Below are 17,397 nucleotides of genomic sequence, written 5' to 3' on the forward strand. Positions count from 1 at the left end.
AAACAAGATGAACGTTGCTACAGGGTTCCTGCTTCATGGAAGTTTCTGCCAGACAGTCTGCAGGACACAGAAAAAAGTGACTGACAAACTGCCAATACAGGTGGGCAATTTAAAGTTTCCTAATTTGCTGAGGAGCCTATAGGCTGAAGATGGAACATTAGAGAAGAACTTTGGGTGACTGACCAGGTAGCAAGGTATCTCTGTCATTTCTAGAGTTTATATTATCCTTCTGTGGTCTTTGATGGACTTGAAGACAGATAGTTATGGCTATAGTTTTCCTTAGGATTAACAATAAGTTTCATATAAGACTTTAAACTCACAAAGATAGGATAGAATATTTTCTTTAGTTCCTGATGTTAATGGACTTAATATTGTTAGCTATAGTTCTCATTTTATCATATGTAATTTTACTGTTAAATTTAAAACCCTTCTCTTTATTTTAGACAGAAAACAGGAGATTATGGGAGATACCATTCTGTACATATGTTTCTCTTACTGATTAATGAATAAAGCCCTGTTGACCAATAGGAAAGCAAGATAGGCGGGACTAGGAGACAAGGAATCTGGGAGATATAGAGAGGAGTCAAGATGTGGGATATAAGAGAAGAGGTCCAGGAGGACCCTTTCTCCGGTAAGATGAGACCAAGTGAAAACACTTAGATTGACAGAAATGGGTTGATATTTAAGACGGAGCTAGCCAATAAGAAGCTCTAGCCATTGGCCAACAGCTTTATAACTAATAGTCTTTGTGTGTTATTTTGGGTTTGACACAGCTTTGAGACCAGGCTGTGAGGAAAGTGATCGTAACAGGAACCAACACAGGAAAGGTCCCAATGAAAGAAGATGATAAAATCAGATTGTCTTGACTGAGACACTCCCAGAAGTTGGGTTTAATCAACATGCAGGAATCATATAGCTAAGAGGAAATCCAGTGTTATCATTTAAATAATCTAGTCTCTGGAAGACACATTTTGTCCATCACTTTACTACCCATAGCATCAAAGACATACTTGTTCTTATTGGATGAACATATTTTACTCATATCTGTGGAGTAGTGAAAAAGCATTTTTCAACCATTTATTGATCCACCTCTTCTGTACAATTAGCTGGCTCATCAGAATGGCAAATGAAATCTGAACATGTGTTGTTCCTAATGCATGGCAGCAAGATGTCTTTGGGCAAGATGATGCTTGGAGTGAGCCATCAATCACTGAATCACAGATAGAAGGATAACAGAAAAGAACAGAATCAAGATGCTGACAAGAGAACTATGTACTGGGTATTTTAATACTATTACTTCCTACAAAGCAGAAGAGTAAAATGTGAAAGTAGGGGCTGTATGCACCCAACTCATATCCTGTCTGTCCAATGGAAATATGATGGCCTGCAATATATGTATATATGTGACATCATACAGTAGCTACATTAGAAGTTAAAATAATGGGGTTAATTATACCAACATTTCATTTAGCCTTAAAAAAAATGAAGAAGAAAAATCTTAGAACTTAAGACTTGTGAAACAGGAAGAATCAATCCGTCTACTCCAGGGAAGAAGACAGATGGGCAGTCAGCCCTAAGAAAACATATACATCAGTATAGTCCATGAACACCTCAGGTTGTATGTATACATGTTTATATATGTCTAATATCAATTATAAAGTAAAAGAGCATGAACCTGAAAGGTAGGCATGGGAGGAGTTGAATGAGAGAGAGGGGAATGGTGTTAATACAGTACTCACATATGAAAGCCTCAAAAAATAAATAAATATATCATGGTTACAATTTCATACAGATGAGCTCACATAATCAGAAGCACCAAGCTTAAAATACTTCAGTTTCAAAAGGTGCCCACCTTACCTGCGTAAGAAGCACAAATTGGGCAAATTGCCAAGGAAGCATGAAGAATACATTGGAAATGCACAGTGCAATCAAGCTCCCTCTGTAAAGTTTTGTAGCCCTGGAAAAGATAATATCAGGAGGTTTAACTACAAAGCAGTCCAGTATAGCTCCAAACTGCTGCCAATTAGCATCTCAAACATGATCTGGAGTGCACATAAACTGCATGCAAGATAATCCAATGGGTTAGAAATTATACCTTCTGGTTCTCAATTATAATAATTTTCTATAAAAAGTAAATACCTATTATTACTGCAAAACCACAAAGCCCTGCCAAGTAAAGGGAGAGGAGGGAGAGGAGGGAAGGTAAATACAGTCATTACTGCTTTTTCACATTGTATTTTAGTGAATTTATAATAAGACTTCTTAAAATGTTAAGTCAATAGATTCGTTAGTTGGAGAAGTAAGGAAGTGTCTAGGAGAAATGACAAAAGTGGCATATTCTAGGAGACAAGATGCTGTGGGAGAGCGACAACAAAGTAGCAGAAATCCGTCTTCTGCAGATGCACCTAGGAAAACGGAAGTGGAGGCAAAGGAAGGGAGCTGTTCTGGAGCCAGCATTAGGGATGTCATGCTAGGACCAGCTAGTACTTGAGGAAGACTTTCAGGAACAGCCTTTACTCCATGGATGAGTTAATTTCAAGCCCCAAGTCTGCCGTTGCCTTCACAGAACATGCACACTAGCATACAGAGTGAGAAGTAGCCTTCCTCCACTACTTCTTTCCCCAGGAACTAACCCATGTATGCTTAAACTCCAGAGAACCTTACAAAATCATGTAACTAGATGAAAGCCAGCACTTTCAATCCAGTAGGAAAGCCAGATTGTAACTGGCAGCACCTGCAGACAAGGCTCTGTCTGTGAAGTTTCGGCTTCACCCATACATGGTATGCGTTGGACTACAGCAAACACTTCCTTCTAATACCATGGGTCACAGTCAAGGTATGGGAAGCCCCTCTGTAAAAAAAAGCATGTTTCTACTGCTTTTGAATGGGAGTCACCATTTTCATTTTATAGGTAACTAGAGAAATTATGGATTTAGGGATAGAATGTAATACTAATCTGGCAGCTAGGTAGAGAATGAACTCAAGAGAAAATAAGAACCAAAAGGAATTCCAGCTGGTAGTGATCAATACACTACTAACTCTGAACTTCAGAAATAATATCAGAAATAAAAACATAAACTTCACTAAGAAAAATAGAGAAAAAAACAGATACTGTGGTGCTGGGGTGATGTCTATAAACCTGGATGTTTAAAAACACTTAAAATTCTGAACTGTACAAACCAGTTTGCTAAAATAAAACCTACTGCTAACATCATTTCTAAAGTGTCCCTACCCCCTACCCTTAAAGTAGCAGGAAATAAAAGGTGGTGGAGAATGCAGCCACAGAGGAACCTTGATGAAAACTCAGAGAGTAACACACAGAAAAAAAACCAAAACATAGCAATAGGAGCAGCCCTGGGCAGAATGTGTCTGAACTCTTGAGCAAACTCAGACCACTGAGCAGAGTTCTTAGACCAAGACAGCTTCAAACTTTTACAGGTTTGAGTTCTGTTCTACACTGACCCTACTACACTGACCCTACTGTATGTCTGCACTCTGGATCAAGACAATGCATGTCTAAACTCGGCATGTGTCCACTGAAAGAGAAGCTGCTCTTATTCTCTCTTGGGGTACTTAAACCTGTCTGGTCTCTTAGGTGTAACTCAATTCTGGACTTCTAATGGGATTTCTTCTAGCACACCCTTGGCTTGCATAGGCTGTTTCTTCCTACCACTACCAGGTAATATCCAGACTCCAAACAAGTGTCAGGAAAAACCCCATGTGTCAGGGTTCCCAATGATGATGCTATGAATTCTTCTTGCTCCAAAGGATGGAATGCGATCAATAAGGCTCAGTATGGCCAGCCTCTCCCTTGACAGCTGACACAGTAAAAGAGAAAGACTGGGGAATGTGGGGAGGTAGAAGTCAAAGTAGATTTACTCAACTGGAGCAATCGCCATGAAGTGACCCCCCCCCAAAAAAAAAAAAAAAAAAAAAAACCAGAAGACCAGAAGGCAGGGGACCAGCGGGCAGGCTAAGGAAAGGTCTTTGGTACTAAGAAATACTTGTAAATTATCTTTATTAATTCAGTATAACAAGATCACTCTAGTTTACTGTGTCAGTTTTTTTGTTTTATTTTAGGGTTTGTTGTTTTTGTTTTTTCAAGAAATGGTTTCTCTGTGTAGGTTTACAGCCTGTCCTGGATCTTGATCTGTAGACTGGGCTGGCCTCGAACTCACAGAGGACCACACCTGCCTCTGCCTCCCTAGTGCTGGGATTAAAGGTGTAGCCAACATTGCCCAGCTTACTATGTCAATTTTTATTAAGGAAACAAGATATTCTTTTAAAATAAAACTTACAAGCCTCTATTTTAAGTTATCTAAGGGAAAATAAAACCCCAACAAAAGAATTAGTAAAAGTTGCGATACCAGGTCGATGCGTGGAGTGGACGGAGCAAGCTCCTATTCCAACTCCTCTTAGGCATATACCCAAAGGATTCACATCAATGCAACAAAGACATCTGTTCAACTATGTTCATAGCAGCACTATTTGTAATAGCAAGAACCTGGAAGCAACCTAGATGCCCTTCAATTGAAGAATGGTTAATGAAGATGTGGCACATCTACACAATGGAATACTACTCTGCAGAAAAAAATAATGGTATCTTGAAATTCGCAGGCAAGTGGATGGCACTTGAAGAAACCATCCTGAATGAGGTAACCCAGTCACAAAAAGAGGAACACAGTATGTACTCACTCATATATGGATTTTAGACCTAGATCAAATGATCACCAGCCTATAATTCACATCACCAGAGGAACTAGGATACAAGTTGTATTCTAAGAGATTCATATAAAGTCCCTCACAGAACTGGGAAGGGACAAGTCCCCCAGACCTCAGGTATAGTGGGGGAGGACAGCTAATGGAGAGAGAAGTAGGAGAAAATGAGAGGGAGGAGAGGAAGGCATGTGCGACCAGGAGGATTGAGCCTGGTTAGGAATGGAAAATAGGAAAGAGAGAGAGAGACAGAGACAGAGAGAGAGAACATAAAAGAGGGAGCCAATATTGGTTTGAAGATAAAGTTGAACACAAAGAAAGGTCGAGGGAACTACAAGACTTCTCCCAACTAACAATCTCAGCTTCCGTGGAAAGGCTATCATAAATGCCCTTCCCCGGAGAGTGAGATCAACAACTAACTTCTCCATGGAGTCCTCAACTAATGCCTGTTGAAAACAGGAGCAAACACCCATACATAAACACTGAGTCAAACTAGAACCCAGAAGCAGATGGAGAGGACAAGACCATGCGGTAGAAGTACATAGAGACAGCTTACCTGAACAAGGAGGAGCTAAGGGCCACTAGACTGATAGCTGGGAAGCCAACAGGGGTCTGACTCGGACCCCCCTGAATATGGGTCTCAGCCAGAAGGTCTGAGCAGTCTAAGAGACCTCAGACAGTGGAGCCAGGATGTATCCCTGGTGCACAAAAGGACTTTGCAAACATATCCCCCATGGAGGGATAACTGCCTTATTCTAGAGATAGGAGAGAAGCCCTAGTCCCTACTTCACAGGACCTGTCAGATCTACATGACCCCAATTGGATGGCATTCCCCTACATATTGTATTGTGGCGGGGGGTTGGGAGGGGAGGGTGTTTAGAGTGCATGGGAGAGGGTAGAGAGGGCAAAAGGGAGGGAAAGAGGGAGGGAGGGCTTAGGGGGAGGGAGGGAGGGAGGGAGAGGGAACTGGGATCGACATGTAAAATAAAAAAAAAAAAAAAAAACGCTTTGACTCCAAAATATAAGTTGAAGAACAAGTTACTGGGGAAAAGTATTTCTATTTTTGTTTCCACAGAAAATGAAAAGATGTGGATTCCTTCCAGACTAATGTGGTTTGATCACACCAGACCGCCTGAAACAGAGTACAAGCTGATCCTACATTCCAAACAGCTGGACAAAACAGCCCTACAGACTACAGCTAGGATATCTGAATCTTCTTCGAATCCCCCAAGACAGCGCCCCTTACCAGCAGGAAGTAGTTTGGAAAGAACGATGCCCAAATTCCCAAATATTGTGTATAAATGTTTGTTTTCATTTAATTGGACTTTGTTATATAAAATTAAATAAAAAATACTCTATATGCATAAAAAAAAAAAGTTACCTGAGAATATGAGTCACAAGCAACATCTGAAGTACAAGGAATGGATATGAGAAGCTCTCACGGAGAGGAGGCGTCCACATCACTCGGGTACACTAAAAAAACAAACAGGCCAGAGAATGTTCTTACTGTAGTACTGAATGAATAAAAGGTGAAGGGTGCTATGCACAAACACAAACTATGTCCCATATGATCTTTCAAACAAGCTGCTTGGTTTTCTATAAAAGAAACACTGTACCTTGGGCATTGTGGACTAGTGGTTAACACAGGACTGTGAGTAACTTTTGATAAAAGTTTTATTTCCTTTGGAGCTATACCTGAGAGTAGAATGGCTACGAGTTGGGTAAATATTGGTTACCACAATCCAAGATGTATTTCAAAACAGCTAGAGGAGTAAAACTGTTCTTAGCAGAGATATGCTCACTTCTCGAGGAGATGCAAGTGCTCGCAGTTCAAACTGTGATCTCTAAACACCATTTTCCCTAATAGGATATAAGATTCTGGGAAAACAGTTGGTTTTGTATCTTGGGACAAGGTTATCCTGAGACATTGCTTGTACCAGAAAGTGTTCAAAGACTGGAGGAACATAGCAAAAGAAGTGAAATGCCTCCCAAGTCCTTTCCAGAGGAGCTTCTCTACGTGTAGAACAGCAGTCAATGTGGACACATGGCTGTCATAAAGTGATAACTGATTGCTGGCCCTAAAAAGGACATTTGTCCCACCCCTGCTAGGGCTCAGAGAACATCTAAGAAGACAGTGTAGAGAGAGCCATAAGACAAGGACAAAGGCTATGAAAAGTTGTCTTCTGTGGATGTCATAGTAAATGCAACTATGGTTGCCTACCCGGCACGAATAAAACTAGTCAATAGCCAATCATGAATCTAGGAACGGCTCATGAAGCCCTTCTCTCTGCTGTCCTAGTGGCTACTAACAGTCTTGGAGAATGGTCAGTCATATCTTTAGCTGTGTACCCCTGGTGAGCCCACCAGGTTCAAATGGAAAGTTCCAGATGTATTGTGATACTGAAGTTCCTGACTAAATTCACTGAGTGGCTCACAGAACAAAACACAAAGGCATTGGATGAAGAAAGAAAAATGTTATAGCTATGAGATGGTCCTGCAGAACATGCTCACAAGAACTGCAACATTCTTAAAAGAACTCAGACCTGTATGGGCAATGACTTAATAGACATGTCAGCAAAGAGGAAAGCAACATGGGAAGTGCACAGGCTATTCCTGCACTCACTGAAACTAAACTGAACTAAACTGACTGAAACTAAAAAAACTAAACCCCACACTCTGACCCGTCTGGAAATCTAGCAACAGGCTCTTACCTTCTAGCTGGCGAGCAAGCAAGAGCAGTGGCAAGAGTCTGTAACCCTTTGGGCACCCGTGGGGCCTGCCTCCCTGGTCAAACTAGTGGGAAGGTGACCTGTGCCTTCCTCTGAGATGTGCATTTACTAGCACACATCTGTCTTCTGGAAGCAGCACTGTTCACACATGTGGGCACCTCTGTGTAGCAAGCTTTCTTTTGGGCCACCAATCAGTTCGCAGATGATGACGGAAGACTTATTAGTTATGAATTGTCTTATGCTTGTCCCACTAGCTCTTATAACTTAAACTGACCTGTTTCTCTTCATTTGTGTTTGCCTTGGAGCTTTTTAACCTTTCATTCTATATGTCCTACTCCATGTCTGGTGGCTACCTGGCTGGCTCCGGGTGTCTCCCTTTTTCTTCTCCTAAGGCTAGATTCCTTCTTTTCCTTATTCTCTCTGACCACCAACCCTGCCTATCCTTCTACTGCCTAGCTATTGGCCAATCAGCTTTTTATTAGATCAATCAATCAGGTGCCTTAGGCAGGCAAAGCAACACGTCTTTACATTAAACATTAAACAAATGCAGCATAAATGAATGTAACACATCTTCACAAGTTAAAGTAATATTCCACACTACCTCTGCTCAAGCTCCTTTCAAATAGTAATTATGATGTTAATAGCTTACAGAGTACTAGGTTTTCATAAGGCTTCTTCATATATCCTTAGATTCAGTCAACCCATCCCATAACCCTCCTTTCCCCTTGTTCCCCTGCCACAAATATCTGCCCATTCCTTCAAGTTATGTGTGTTCTGCCATCTTATATTTTTTCCTTGATGTACAAGAACAGATTTCCATACAGCTTTTTCATACACTCTTCATTTTGGTTGACCTTCCTCTATCCTCATTACTCCATTACATGTTTCAGTTTTTCTGCCCCTAGTATTTCCACTTTCTATTTAAAGGAAAGACAGAAATCAAGCTTGAACTGACCATGAAACTCTTTCCTGGGTAGCTAAACATCCAAGCAGTGCTGGAAGGTACTATGTAGGGTGCTGGGGAAAAAATACAACAATGGCTTTACCTAGTGCTAAACCCTGTATGCTACAATACCAATACCAACATGTCAGAAAAGATCAAGAGGGCCCTACTGTTGAAACAGTGGCATGATTATCATGGGATTAACCAACCATTAGGTACTGTAAACAAAACCAAACCTGATGGCTACAGAAGTCACAGGCCTAAAACAGGACTAGAAATAATAATGCTGTTTTTCTAAGTGCTCATACTATCAAACTGCCTTATATTTATGTTCATATCCACAGATCTGCACTAGTCTCGAGTGTGGCAGAAGAAGCTTCTTACTGTGGTGGGTAATGGTTAGGTCAGACTCAGAACTGTTCAAAGTGCTGAGGGTAAGAGACTATGAGCACTCAGTTCTTCATGGGACATCTAAATCAACCTGTCCCTTCCCCCATGGCCCATGGATCACCATGTAAGAGGAACATAAAGGATGTAAGAGCTGGAGGATGGGGAGGAGTGTTACCAGTCTTCTGGACATGACTTAACTACTGCACATGTGAAGTCATAGCAGCTATGGCTCCCTGCACAATACAGTTAAAGACTGCAGCATGGATGTCGGGAGGGAGGGGGCTCCCAAGGCCCCACAACTAGTTGAGGAACTACTGCCAGTTGATGGTTGCTGGGGGAAGGAGAGTCGCTTTTCTGGATGGTGCTAAGTTGCAAATGGTTGTCTCACACCCATGAACCTGTGGGCAGCTCTGACTGGATTCACTAGACTAGAAAAAAATAATAGTAATTAAAAAGAGAGCATGAAGTAGGTAGGAGGGAAAGGAGCTGGGGGTCCTAGGGGAGCTGGTGGTCAGGTAGACACGACCAAGATAGTGCATATACATGTATGGCAATTTCAAAGAAGAACAAACACGATTTCAAAAGCTATTTCTATAAATTCTCAAAAGTACTAAACCCATCAGTGACAAAGACGGGTTATTTTCCTTGGAAGAAGCTAGGAGTGTAGACTGGACGGGGTCAGGAAAATAACTGCTGAGGGCTAAAGACATCTGTAGCTTGCTAGAGTAGGTATTATCAACCTGTGGGTCAGGACCCCTTGGGGTCACATACCAGATATTTACATTATGATTCATAGAAGATGCAAAATTACAATTATGATGTAACAACAAAAGTAACATGAGGGTCACAGCATTAGGAAGGTTGAGGAGCACTGGTCTAGAGAGTGGCCACATAATTAGGTACATATGTAAAATCTGTTCAGCTTGACAGGTACCACATGGGACATTAATATATGTAAATTATATACCATTTAAAGTCAAGGTTACTATTGAATCTGTAATGATTTGAACATCAAGAATTATGATGATAGGTTACAGAACATTACTTATAAAAAGAATTCATATATACAGCAATAGTTAAAAAAGAAAAGATTTGTCATTATAGAACACCAATTATTAATCATAGATAAAATATAAGAATTAAGAAAATGCCATTTTCAATAGCCAATAGAGTAAATGACTCATGTAGTGATCATCAATGGATGTGAGCATTTGGTTAAAAGCTTTAAGGATACAAAACATTCTATTATCTCAAAGTATCCAGACATATACCAGTCACTGCTGTAAAAGAGGGAACATTTTTCCAACAGATAAACTGACTTCCACCACTTGAACCACAGGACTGGTGAAGAAATCCAATAACGTGGCAAACTGGTCTTATAAACCTCTCAATGCATTGCAATAAAAATGATGTATTTGCTACAGCCTTTGAAAACTGCCTAATCAAAACCCACTGATGAGGAAACAAACAAATGTGGATCATGGAGCCTTTATAAAACAGTAGGCGTGAATTCTTTAAAGAATGCCATTCAGCTGAGAGACAGAAGAATTGTACTGGGAGAAGAATACCAGATAAAATGGCAACCAAACACCATGTGTGATCCTTAAACTGCAGCCAGGAACTGCCTGGGGTAACTCTGCAAAGTTGACTGTGGATTATACTATATCATTATTGAATTTTAAGTATGAGTCGTGATAATGTAAATTTTAGGCAACATAAGTCCACCATGATAATGTAGCAACTTTTAGGCAACATATACAAGGCATTTAACAAAGATGCCATCAGCCCTGCATCTCATATCCAAAAGGAACAGAAAATACCTGTTCATAACAGTAAGAGAAAACAAATGGTAAATGAAGAGCTAGTGAGATGGCTCATCAGGTATATGCACTTGCCCCAATTCTGAGTTCAATGCCCAGAACCCACTCAGAGAAGTTCTGAGAAAGCCAGCTCCTTCCTGTAAGTTGTTTGGATTTTCATATTTGGTATATGTGGTATAAACATGAACAAACACAAACACACACACACACACACACAGATGAAAACTTTAAATTTAAAGAAAAAATTGGCTCTTGCTTATAAAAGAAATCCAAACAGTTATTCTCAGAGAAATAAAAAATAAACTGGGGCTTCCTATGGCTGGGGGGTAGGAAGGAGATAAATGTGTGGAAAAGGAAAATTCAGCTCAAAGGCACAAAGCCTCCCTTAGGAAAGTGTTGGGGGTCTGCTGGACCGCCGTAATCATGGTGAATAATGCACTAAGTATTCAAAGTGGCTCCAAGCATACTTTTAATATCCTTAATCACAAGAGTTGATAATTATTTTGACTAAATCTATAATGTATATATAGATTTTATAATTATTGTTTTCAATTAAATACACTGAAATAAATAAATCTCCTTATTTAGTAATTATGAACTACTAAATCTTTAGTAGTTCCATTTAATATGTAATGGGGTATCATAACTTCCTACTATGAAAGAATATTATGAAGATCATGAAGAATAGCAGAATTATTTCAGTATCCTGAGGGGTTTTTTGTTTGTTTTTTGTTGGTGGTGGTGGTGATTTTATTTTTTCTTTTGATTTTTCAAGACAAGGTTTCTATGTATCGTTTTAGAGCCTGTCCTGAAACTAGCACTGTAGACTAGACTGCCCTCAAACTCACAGAGATCTGCCTGCCTATGCCTCCTGAGTGCTGAGATTAAAAGCTTGTACCACCAACACCCAACAGAATTGTTTTCCACATCTTATATAAGCAAAATAACCATGCCAATAAGTAATTAGCACCATAAGGATTCATATTTTAATCACAGTTCAGTCATCAACATCTAAGAGACTCAATATCCTACTCCAGAGAACTTGCTCACCCATGCTCTTTGCTACCCTAGGAAAATAACCAGGAAATGGAAGCAACTTAAATGTAATGTCCTTCAACTGATGAATGATTGATGAATTTATGATACATACACACAATGTATGTATTCAGTTGCAAAGAAAATGAAATCATGAAGTTTGCAGGCAAATGGACAGAATTAGAAATGCTGCCCTGAGGTCACCCAGACCAGAGACTAGCTCTAAACTTTAGAAATTCAAGCATGCAAAGAAGCAAGGAACAGGGCAGAGAGCAGGAGAGATAACACTAAGGGTGTTTGAAAAAGCCACAGGGAGAGAAGTCCTAGTCCCTACTTCAAATGACCTGACAGATTTACATGACCCCACCTGGATGGCATTGCCCTACATGTGGAATTGGGGTGGGGGGATGGGAGGGGAGGGTGGTTAGGGTACTTGTGAGGGGGGAGAGAGGTTAAGAGGGAGGGAGGGAGAGAGGGGTAAGGAAATGGGATCGACATGTAAAATAGAAATATTTTAATTAGAATAAAATAAAATTTAAGAAAAGCCATAGGGAAACACTGTATGAGCTAACTTACTGTGTGTTCAATGAAATTACATCACATGGGGTGATGGTGCTGCTACCCCCAATATCTAATAAAAACCTCAGTTCCAAGCACAGGAAACATCCTCTCAGGTTGTTGGTCAGAGGAATATAAGAGCCTCCAAGACCAATATGGGTTATGCATTACCATTGATTTTGGTTGCCTTACAGAACTTGCTGAAGACATCATACATGGACATATAAAAAAGGCTAAATGGAAATATAGTTTTACAGGGTTAATTAAATATGGCCTACAAGACAATTTTCATCTACCTTCACTTGCTTTTCTAAAGTGAAATTATGAAAATTTCAAAAGGCTGCATACATGTGAATATATTCATAAATGACAGTATGTTTTATATAAAACACCAATCATGCATAGAAAGTTTTAAAAGTCTCTATGGAAAAGGCTAAACAATCTTATTTCACACAAAAACAGGGAATTTCTAACAGACAAAACCTAAAGCAGAATTGTGGAAATGGCTCAGCAGTTAGGAGCAATTGCTCCTCTTACAGGGGACAACATAGTTCCCAGGACCCATGGTAAACTTCTCACAACTGCCTCCAGATAACTCTAGCTCCAGGGGATCCAATGTCTTCTCTGCAAGCACCTATACATACCCGCACACAGACACAGATACATACATACACACGTGCATACACACACACACACACACACACACACACACACACACACACAGATATACATGCAGATACAGATACGCTCACACACAGATACACAGGATAGAGAACATATAGTACTTAATTGTTTTTGCTTGGATCTCTCTGAGGCTGGGAATTGAACCCAGGGCCTTGAAGATGCCAGGCAAACACCTGCTCATTAGCTATTCTTCCAGCCCTGTACAGGGGAATCCTATATACTTTCTCCATTCTTTTTTTTTCACCAACTCCTTTTATGTATAAAGGTTTCTACAAAATAAGTTAATTTTTTTGTTCTTTTTTCCCTTTTATTCATTTTTATTTAAACTAAAATCAATCTTATTTTACATACCAACTCCAGTTCCCTCTCCCTCCCTCCCATTGCTCCCACCAACCTCCCTTCCCTCCCCCCACCCACTCCTCAGGGAAGGTGAGGCCTTCCATGGGGGATCATCAAAGTCTGTCACATCATTTGGGGCAAGACCTAGGTTCCCCTTGTCTCTAGGCTATTCATACATTAGGGATAAATACTGGTTCCACTGCCAGAGGCCCGCAACTGACATCCACATTCAGGGGGGATCTGGTTTGGTCCTATGCTGGTTTCCCAGCTATCAGACTGGGGTCCATGAACTCCCCCTTGTTCAGGTCAGCTGTTTCTCTGTTTCTCCAGTCTGATCTTTACCCCTTTGCCCATCACTCCTTCCTCTCTACAAGTGGATTCCAGAAGTTTGGCTCAGTGTTTAGCTGTGGGTGTCTGCTTCTGCTTCCATCAGCTACTGGTTGAAGGCTCTAGGATGGCATGTAAAGTAGTCATTAATCTCATTATTGGGGAAGGGCATTTGAGGTAGCCTCTCCACTATTGCTTAGATTCTACACTGTGGAAGTTCACACTCCTATATCCTCAAGTGTTTCTTCCTTTTATTTATCGTTTTCCTTTCCTTATTGCTAATGTTTGGGTTCCTACTCCAGGATCTTTCTGTGGTATTTATACAGTTTCAACCTGTGATAACCACCCTGCCAGATGAATGCCAACATGGGCAGCTGTAACATTTCATTTTCCCACTGTACCTGTTCAGCGTGGATACCATTCTCCCTGTAAACCTGAACTACTCTGCCCCTCTTTGGACTTACACTGCATCATCTTTTGTTTTAAGGAATGTTTTTATTAACTCTTTGGGAATTTCACACAAAATGTGTTTAACATCTCCACCTCCTTCCCCATTTCCTCCCATAATAACACTTTCGATCCTCCCCACCCTGCCCATCAAGTCCAGTTTGTGCTGTACAGGCTGTTTTGGGAGTGGGACCTGCCCAACGAATGTGGTCTGCCCACCAGGGCAACACAACATCAAACACTGACTCTCTCTCTTCCAGAAGCTATGGGATATTAGCAGCTCCTTGGGGAGGAGAGGATTTCTTGCCAGTCTTCTCCCTTCTGTGCTGGGATTTTGTCTGACTCAAGCTTAACAGATCTGCACATGTGTCACAATCACTGTGAGTTCACATGTGCAACTGCCCTGTAGCAGCTGGAAACTGTTTTCATGATGCCCCCCCTCACTGGCTCTTACAGTTTTACTACCTGCTCTTCCTGGGAGATCCCTGGGCCCTGTGGGGATGCAATATACTATGTGTGTCCCCTGTAGGGCGGAGCAGTCCCAGTCATTCTTCTCAGTAGTGTACTGCAGCATCAGTACAGAACAGATTTCTGGTCTTGTGTTGGCTTTCACTGTAGCATCCCACAGTGACATGATAAGCAAGAAACAAGCTGATCTACATGCCTTATCCTGGAATGCAGACCCTCAGTACCGCCACTCTTGATGCTGAGAAAAACCCATCTTCCATTTTCACATTTCAGATTTCTAATTGATTTTTAAAACTTGTATTAATCCATGTGTTACAAATAATTTTAAGTAAGCTGGGAACAAACTCAGTACACTGAGGATACTAAGCAAGCACTCTACTCTTGAGCAATATCCCCTACCCTATGCACTTTACAGTTCTTCTGACAAGGCAAGAATTTCTTAGTGATATCATCTGTGGTGGGGAGGGGAATTTACAATATGCCAAATACTATCTTAGTATCTTAGATCCACTATGAGACAATTAATTAATGAAAATGCAACCTAAAAGTCACTAATAAGCCATAACTATGTTTCAGGATGTGAATACTTTGCTGCTGTATCTTCTAAGACAGTAACGTGCTGGGACAGCAAGATGGCTCAGCAGGCAGAGGCTCCTGCTGCCAGCCCTCCCCAGAGCACACAAGGGGAAAGAGGGCATAGACGCCGGACAGCTGTCCAGTGACCTTCATGAATGCTCACTGGATAAACAAACACAATTTTTAAAAGAAAGGTACTGCTTAATAGCCAATGGCAATTTCACCCAGCAAGGTTCTACAAAAGTGGCTAGACGCATGAATAGGTATGAGCAGAGTAGATGATTTCTGTTTTACAAAAGTTAGATGCTTTAGAAACACACATATTTATCTATTTGTTTGTTTGTTTGGCAAGATCTCACTGGATAGCCCTGGCTGCCCTAAAATTCTCTATGTAGATCAGGCTGGCCACAAACTCTAGAGATCTACCTTCTTGCCTCTTGAGTGCTGAGATGAAAGGTGTGTACATAGCTAGAGACAGTTTTAAAAGATTAGAAGAAAATAGGGACTAAAACTGTCAAAATATGAAAGCCAAAGTGACATACAAAATTATAGTAAATTTTTAATTACTTGAATTCTTCCACTGTTTTACCAAAACTGTAGTATATGCTCTTAATTTTAATGTCATATAAAAATGTTCTGCTCTAAGCTAGCTAAATAAAATGTAACAATTATTGATCACTTCCATAAAACTAAAATTTGAATTTTAATTGTTTCATATACCATTAAAATGATATCTAACTGTGCATGTTTAAAATAAACTAAACAGCTGAAAAATGATAAGAGGAAAAAAAAAAATCCATTAACCTAAAAAAAAAAAAAAAAAATCAAGTAACCTGAATTCTACTTTTAAAATTGAAAACAGTAAGAAACAATGTTCCTGCTACTTGAGCATCAAGATTGTAAGAAAAACATAAGGAGAGGAACTTAAGAACCCAGGGACAATGAGGGGCACAAGGGCCCTCTGTGCTCATAAATAGTGCCTTTCTCACTGCATCGGATCTACATATTCAATCACTCCATGCCACAGCACCCTACTCTTAACATACAGTGCTCCTTTCTTGCCTGATTAAGCAGTGACTTTCCATTTCAGGCATCATTCTCATAGAATCAGCTTCAAAACATCCCACAATCCAGGCTATTACAAGGTGCATTAGCCACACTCGGGATAAGCCATATCCTAATCTTTCCTTGGCCCACACTCACATTATTCCAAATGCACTGTTACTGCTGCCCTCACAGGTCAAATGCTCTAACCAAAAGCCATTCTACTTTGCATTTCTGTGATTCTAAAAAGTGAGCACATATCAGGTGAAATCCATTAGCAACTGGCTAATATTCATCTTTGACAGCCGTGTGTGTATTGCGGTAAATAAGGATCAGGATAAACAAATAGGCCGAATAGATGTTTATTCAGGGAGAAATAACTTACAACCTAGACAGATGAACACCAGGAAATTCAACCCGATCCTCTCCTGTCCGAGTCACGCCAGAAAGAGAGTGCGCCTTCCTGGCCCCCTCCGACCTCCTTCCTCAGGTCACCTCCGCCCATCGCTCCACCCCCCAATGGGCGTGGTCAGTGCTGCAGAAGGACTATCTCACTACAATTCCCCTTTTAGTCTAAAGAAAAGATTTAGGCTTAATACAAAACTATATACAAAACAGTGAATAACAAGTGTGTTCTAAGAAAAGGAAAATCGAGAACAAAATGACCTACATATCTAGTCCTAGGGTGAGGGCATAATGGAGTTTACAATAGAGTTGTCCTAAGCTGGAAAACGTAAGTCTAGTACCTAATATATCTAACTAGGAAGAGAGAATAATAGTTGTGATAGTTTAATCTTCAACCTCATCAAGACCTGAGAAGGAAATTAACAATACTAGAGTAGACAGGAAATGCGGATGGACAACTTCCAAAAGGTGCAGCAAGGACAGAAACAGCAAGCCACCTGAACAGTCACCCTAGGTCTCACAGCGACGTTGGTACACCCAGATTTGGCTAAGGCCAAGAGAACTTGACAGACCACAACAACAGCAGGGAAATAGAATGGCTGTTTTACCCTGACTTGGCAAGGTCAAGCAGTCTTCTATATTTGTCTCCTGCAAGCACATAGGACTGCATGTCCAAATCAGTGGTCAAGGTGGGGGCAATTCTATGCCCAACAGGCCATTAGCTGAGGCGAGATTGAACTCCAGCAGGAGCAACAACAGTGTCCAACATATTTTCGGGAAAGTGCACGGTGCTGTCAGGAGCAACAGTGTCTCATGTCAATGGAGTACTAATATTAAAACATTTAAATGCCATGTTCTGCATGTCTATGAAGTGATCGAAGATTAAGCATCTATATCTGACTAATCTCATAGGTAC

General features: G+C 40.6%; 1 protein-coding gene across 1 annotated transcript in view; it reads right to left on the reverse strand.

Moving 5' to 3' along the window:
- The window catches only part of Dpy19l1 (dpy-19 like C-mannosyltransferase 1), a 93,775-nt gene that overhangs the window by 39,955 nt on the left and 36,423 nt on the right, over window positions 1–17,397 (reverse strand). The window contains exons 8-9 of the mRNA XM_051196896.1: window positions 6,098–6,189; window positions 1,858–1,957 (exon numbers count right to left, since the gene is read on the reverse strand). Of these exons, the coding sequence (XP_051052853.1) occupies window positions 1,858–1,957; window positions 6,098–6,189 (192 nt within the window). The remainder of the gene's footprint in view (window positions 1–1,857; window positions 1,958–6,097; window positions 6,190–17,397) is intronic.

Source organism: Phodopus roborovskii, unplaced genomic scaffold, assembly GCF_943737965.1.
Source record: "Phodopus roborovskii unplaced genomic scaffold, PHOROB, whole genome shotgun sequence".
Lineage (NCBI taxonomy): Eukaryota > Metazoa > Chordata > Mammalia > Rodentia > Cricetidae > Phodopus > Phodopus roborovskii.